The 6499-nt window shown below is 42.5% G+C and overlaps 1 protein-coding gene across 1 annotated transcript; it reads left to right on the top strand.

Annotated features, from left to right (window-relative positions):
- Positions 1-1557: 1557 nt before the first annotated feature.
- Positions 1558-6469, top strand: LOC138956624 (protein draper-like; the record flags this gene model as incomplete). Its single annotated transcript, XM_070327935.1, has 9 exons — positions 1558-1689; positions 2154-2285; positions 2853-2990; positions 3578-3709; positions 4197-4334; positions 4716-4847; positions 5227-5347; positions 5821-5924; positions 6090-6469. Coding segments are annotated over exons 1-9 (1377 nt in total), but the record flags the coding sequence as incomplete, so codon positions are not given.
- Positions 6470-6499: the final 30 nt, after the last annotated feature.

Genomic DNA, 6499 nt, shown 5'->3' with positions numbered 1-6499 from the left:
TTTCTACCCAACGTTTCAGAGGTTAAAAGACTATCGGAAATGCAAATCACCATTGACAACCAGAAATGCAATACGCTGCCAGTATACACATACCGCAATAAACTTATCCAGACTGTGGCCTGTACCTCACCACTGAGAGGCCAGGTCGTCAAACTGTCCAAAGTTGGCATCACTGACTCACAAATAAAGATCATCAATTTCTGTGAAGTGCAGATCTGGGGTACGACTCGTTTACCTTTTACCCTTCTCTTTGTTTGTAAGTGTTTTTGTTGTTGTTATTGTTTTTAAAGAGCGTGGGTCAGGTTAAAATCTGCTTTGTCGTGTGAAAACGTGACCATGAGTTTATCTGAACGTAGGGTTGTGCATCAAAGTATTTAATCACAGGTCCAGTACAAAGTTCTGAACTTGGAATTACCTCTCATTTCTTGACATGTTCAATATTTGTTTCATTTAATTAATAATTATGATCATTGTATACTATTCTGATTGTAGCTGTATAACAGTTGATAACACAACATTCACAGATTTGTGATACACTTGCGCGTTATTCTACAGAGTAAGTACTATCCTCCCTTTCTATCTGTTTATTGCTGTTAATAAAGGAAATACAGTAACATACGAGATACCTGTTCATTAATGCTATTTATGTTTCAGTATGTAGACCAGGACTGGTTGGCCAGAACTGTGACAAGACATGTCACTGTCTCAGCAACGTTACCTGTGCTAACTACTCTGCCAAATGTCCCAACGGTAATTTCTTGAGTTCCTTTGAGTAAACTTCTCTCCCTCTTTCTCTCTCTCTTTCTCTCTCTTTCTCTTTTTCTCTCTCTCTCTCTTTCTCTCTCTCTCTCTCTCTCTCTCTCTCTCTCTCTCTCTCTCTCTCTCGCTTTCTGTGTGTGTGTGTGTGTGTGTGTGTGTGTGTGTGTGTGTGTGTGTGTGTGTGTGTGTGTGTGTGTGAAGGCTCCAGAATCAAGTGGGTTTAGGTGTAAGCCACAGGTGCCTGCCAATAAAGAGGAGCTGGTGGTGGGGGGTGTCGTTGGGAGTTTTTTCCTTTTTTGTGTGCTGGTGATCAGGGTTGCGCTTACACAGCAAAAGGGAGGAGGGGGAGGGGATGGGGGGGGGGGGGGGGTATAGAATATATTTTTGTTTTCAAGCACAAGCATAACGTCAATGGCAGACGACGCAGTATACGCTGCAATTAGAGACTGGAGATGTGCCCAGAAGTAGGCTAATATCTAAAATATTTCATGGAAAGTAGCTTGTTATCAATTACATAGGAGTGTATGTTAGGCATTACTTAACTAAAGGCAACACACCATCAGAAAGTCAGTGTTTCTCTCTTTTCCTTTTTCCGTCAACCCTTACAACTACCCCCTTCTCTCTGTCTATCTCTATGTCTATCTACTTGTCTGTCTCTCGTAACAATTTGGGTCAAGTTTCTCTTGGTGCAATGGAACAATGATTTATATCCTTTGTGCTATTTTTGATTCAGCAAAACAACACACACTGTATTTGAATGAACGATTTCTTCCATTCGGTGTCTGTTCGCAGGTTGTATGGCTGGCTATTACGGTGCTTCGTGTTCAGAGATGTGTGGTCAGTGCGTACGGGGTGACGGGTGCAACGGAACTAACGGACATTGCCCTGATGGATGTGAAGCTGGATATCAACCGCCCTTGTGCAACAAATGTATGTAACGAGTTAAAACGGAGTTAAGATAGATAGAGAGAGAGAGAGAGAGAGAGAGAGAGAGAGAGAGAGAGAGAGAGAGACAGAGAGAGAGAGAGAGAGAGAGAGAGAGAGAGAGAGAGAGAGAGAGAGAGAGAGAGAGAGAGAGAGTGGAAGAGCGATAAACCAGGTACACTTTGCATTTGGGACATGAATTTCTTCCTAATTAATACCACCATACACACACTCAAAAAAGAAAGAAAGAAAGACAATAATTCTTCAACAGAGAGGAAGCTTCCAAGATGAGACGTTCAATATTTACGTTGGTTATAATCGTTATTGAAGTAGTACCTGTCCCACTTCATCTTTCAGGCAATTGATAGCGATGAATTTTGTAATTTTGGCTTTCTTTGGTTTATATTTCTATGTGGTGATTTGAATATTGTAATTGCGAACTTTAAATCAATGATGCTATGTCTTCATAGCGTGTGAGAACAAGACATACGGTGACAACTGCAGAGAACAGTGTGGTCGGTGTGAGAACTCTGCTGCCTGTAACGTCTTCAACGGTTCTTGTCAGGCTTGCGAGGGGAAGTTTGCTCTTCCATTGTGCAAAGGTAGGGAAAATATCTTAACATCTGTAAGTATACTTATGCTAATAGCTAAACGTTAAATTTAATACTCCACTTTGTTTTTATGCGACACCTTTTCACAGCAGCTGAACTTTACTGACAGAGTTTTTCGCCGATTATTTATAACAGCTGTACGTTTCTTATACGTCGGCAGACAGCAAACCCGTCAAGATTTGAAAAGCTGTCTGCGATCGAGTCTGGCTGCCGTTGTGTCCTTGTATGCTCAAGTGAACCGTTGCATGCACATGGCAGATTTTGATAGGGTTATTAATTATGCCCGAAATCAATCCCGTTGGACTGGCTTTGCCCCAAAATGTGATTGGAGTGTTTTGTACATGTGGTTACACGAAGATGGACCACGACTTCTTCTGTCCGTTGTAAATCCAGTTAAATTCATAGTACATCTTATGCAGTATTCACGTGAACTTATGCAAGGCTCTTTGAGGTAGGCTCTATATTTACTCGACATATTAGTTCGTGTGTTTATTTGACTTGCTTTTCAAATCCACGAAGGCAATAACTAACCGACAGTGTGTCCTTCCCAATGCCCAGAGTGTGTTGACGGCTACTTTGGTGCGAACTGCAGCGTGGAGTGTGGTCAGTGTTCAAACAACGCTGCGTGCAACAAGACCACTGGATACTGTCCTGGCGTGTGTCAGCCCGGGTATGAACTACCACTCTGTAAGCAAGGTGAGCCATCGTAAAGGCCGTCCTAAATAGAGTTCTACGTCTTTTCACCCAAAACGTAGTGTCAAAGGTTCGTGCAGCGAGCTTCGTGAAGTAGACTTCGAGCAATTAACGAACGGTTTTACGAGGGAGTGTATTGTTAGTTGTCAGGATGTTTTTATGTCACATTGACAAACGCAACACCTATCAAAATCTCTGAGTGTACAACAAAGCAAAATCAAAGATCGTAATGCGAGCCAGGCCTTGCATTGAGCACAGATCAAGAAAGCATAAACAGGAACGTAAACCTTGGCAAAAGTTGACATATTAACACAATAGTGTCAAGTCATTTGAATCATTGACCGAACTTGACGGGGCTGCTAGAGTTCCTAAATAATATTTCCCAAAAGAAGTTGGTCGGTAAGCCGAAAAGGCATAACCATGTGCACTCTCCACAATGTTGTGAATGAAAGTCCTGTTTTGGGCTACATGAAAGTGGATACAGTGATCTTAACTCAAGCTACTGCTATCCTGTTTGCGGATAAGTTATCTGTAGCTTATCAACCAATCTCAGTACAGCTTGCTCTTAGTTATTGTATTTTTATTCTCAGAGTGCCAAAACAAGACATACGGCGAGAACTGCAGAGAACAGTGTGGTCGGTGTGAGAACTCTGCTGCCTGTGACGTCTTCAACGGTTCCTGTCATGCCTGTGATGGGAATTACTCTATTCCACTGTGCACAGGTACTGAGCACGTCTGCATACATTCTTCTAAACGTTTGATCGCTGACCAAAATGAATGTCTGGGGAAAGCAAAGAGCCGCATTTATGCAGCTTTCTCAATAAGTTCTTAAGAGCGAGAGAGCGCCCGCGAGAGAGAAAAAGAGAGAGAGAGAGGGGGAATGAGGGATAGAGGAAAAAAGGAGAGAATCGAGAAAAATCCCTGTGATTAAATACATGTTAAATGAAATGTCGATACGGATGTTTTGTAAGTCACAAAGTGAATTTTAGATTACCTGTGCGAACGCAAATGTCATGACAAAATGCAAACGTACAACGCAATGAAAACAATACCTAGGAAAAATAGCATGAAATTCGCACTTGCAATTTTTCTAAGTAATACCAGAAGTAACAAGAATTATTTGTAAGACACTATCATTCTACAAAGAGTAAATTTCCAAGAAATGTTTGCTTGAGCAGAATCATCTTGTGAACTCTTTGTGATATTCAGAGTGTATGGACGGTTACCATGGCAATGAATGCAGAGAACGGTGTGGCCAGTGTGCGGACAACGATGTCTGTGGCAAGGTCACTGGACACTGTCCTAACGGATGTCCGGCTGGGTATCAACCACCGTACTGCAACACGAGTACGTGCCCCTGTTTATTTTGTAAACGATTGCTTCTTGAGCGAATGTGCTGATAACATTACAACAACAAAACATATTCCGTGCAATGTTATTTCCTGGTATCAGAAAAGCAAGTATATTCACTTTTAAAACAGAAGGAATACCAATTAAACTCCCTCTGCTTAAAAAAAACAGTTGAGAAAAGACTCGGTACCGTAGTTTCACAAGAAAGATAAGAAACCGCCGCCACAAGATCAAATTGTCTGTTGAGCGATCCCACCACGCAATAAGTATTGTCTTCCGGTTGGAAAAAAAAAGATTAATTATAACTTATCAAACACTATTTAAATGCTAGGCGTCTCCTCGATTGTTCATAACGTAATTTTCGTTCACGCATTACAGCGTGCGAGGCCAACAGATACGGCAAAGACTGCAAGGAGCAGTGTGGCCAATGCAGCAACTCCAGACCTTGCGACGTCTTCAACGGAACGTGTGAGGCCTGTCTGGACGGTTCCAGTCTGCCAATGTGCAAGGGTACATACTACCAATTGGTTTAGTCACGGAGTGTTGTAAGATTGAAAGACAATCTTCGGCGTTGTAATAGTATTTAGAGACAATCTCTTTGTAAGCATATCATATTTGTGTGTATCTAACTCTCTAGTGCTTTGGAAATTCTGCAGCAAACGTTATACGTTAGTGAAAGTTGATTGAAAAAGAGAGAGAGAGAGAGAGAGAGAGAGGGAGAGAGAGAGAGAGAGAGAGAGAGAGAGAGAGAGAGAGAAGGATGAGAGAGAGAGAGAGAGAGAGAGAGAGAGAGAGAGAGAGAGAGAGAGAGAGAGAGAGAGAGAGAGAGAGAGTACGAATGTTTAATGCATATCGCTTATCAGCACTTTGAATATCTACACGTCCACAGCCTCAGAACAGAACCAGGAAGATCCCGACACAAATTCCAACCAAGGAGGTGTCATTGGGGGCGCCATTGGTGCTGTGGTGGTTGTCGCTGCTGCTGTTGTCATTGTTGTTCTTGTTGTCAGGTACATAGTGCTTTTCCTTTTTGTGAGCCTGTAATGTGCACCAGATGTGTTAGTTTTGCTTTATCCCCATACCCATCATTTGTCATTCAGTGCAAATGCTGTTGTTGATGTAGAAGAAAAACTTCTGTTCGGTATAATGTTTGTGCGGTTTTCCGACGCATCATGTATACGATCATAACGATGTCTGATCAGGCGAAACCACCCTCAAGGTACACAAACAGTCACATACATTGATTCCTGTGACAAAGTGTTTTTTAAGTCTTTGGAGTAAACGTAGACATCAGTAAAGATCGACAATAAGACACGTGTCGTACGTATTAGGCCTACCATAGACTTAGGGAATGATGTTAAACATTAAACAAAATAATGTATCTCTGATGTTTTCATCGGTATTACTGCAGAGAAAAAGGGAAACACATGTAAGGTTACAGTGCACGCAATGAGTTAATTATTTTTTGATTGTTTGTTTACAGACGCAAGCGGAAACAGAAGGAGCAAGGTTCGGGCTCACCACCCACGAGTTTGCAGTCTGAACATGGAAGAGGCATTACGGAACCCCCATTAACTTCGCTTCAAGGTGAACCAACTGCTACTTTGCTGGATTGTGTTAGTCTGCTTATTCAAATAATTCTGTTTTGCCAACGGATGTTGCACACTCGTCGATGCAAACTTATCTCCTAGCACAAGCGATTATTTTCCATAAGAATGTTATGTTTACTTCCCCATGTCTTTTCCTCGACAGAAACTCCCGTAAAACCCACAGCCAAACCGAGTGTAGCCGTCAAACCGTTCATCCGACCAAAGAAGACAAAAACCGAGAACAGCAATGCCGAGGATAGCCAACACATCTACGCCAACGCCCCCACTACCACCGCCCAGTCAATACCAGCTACGACAACAAACCCACCAAGACAAGCCGAACTAACCCAAACAAGTGATACGGCTCCAGAACCACAGTCAACTGAAGAAGACGACGAGGGTGCACTCGATGACGAAGCGCCGGTTTACGGCAACGTAGGCAACGTGTATGCTATGTTCAAGGCCTCCAAGCCAGAACTTGACAGGGTGCAGAAGTACCTGGTGGACAAGCTGGCTTCTGAACGGCTTCGTGAAGAATTTCGGGTAAGTGATAAAGTAGCTGATTAATGTCGC

This window comes from Littorina saxatilis, unplaced genomic scaffold (assembly GCF_037325665.1).
Source record: "Littorina saxatilis isolate snail1 unplaced genomic scaffold, US_GU_Lsax_2.0 scaffold_484, whole genome shotgun sequence".
NCBI classification, from domain to species: Eukaryota; Metazoa; Mollusca; class Gastropoda; order Littorinimorpha; family Littorinidae; genus Littorina; species Littorina saxatilis.
Note: the sequence above shows the minus strand (reverse complement) of the source record. Positions and strands in the feature narration are given on the sequence as shown.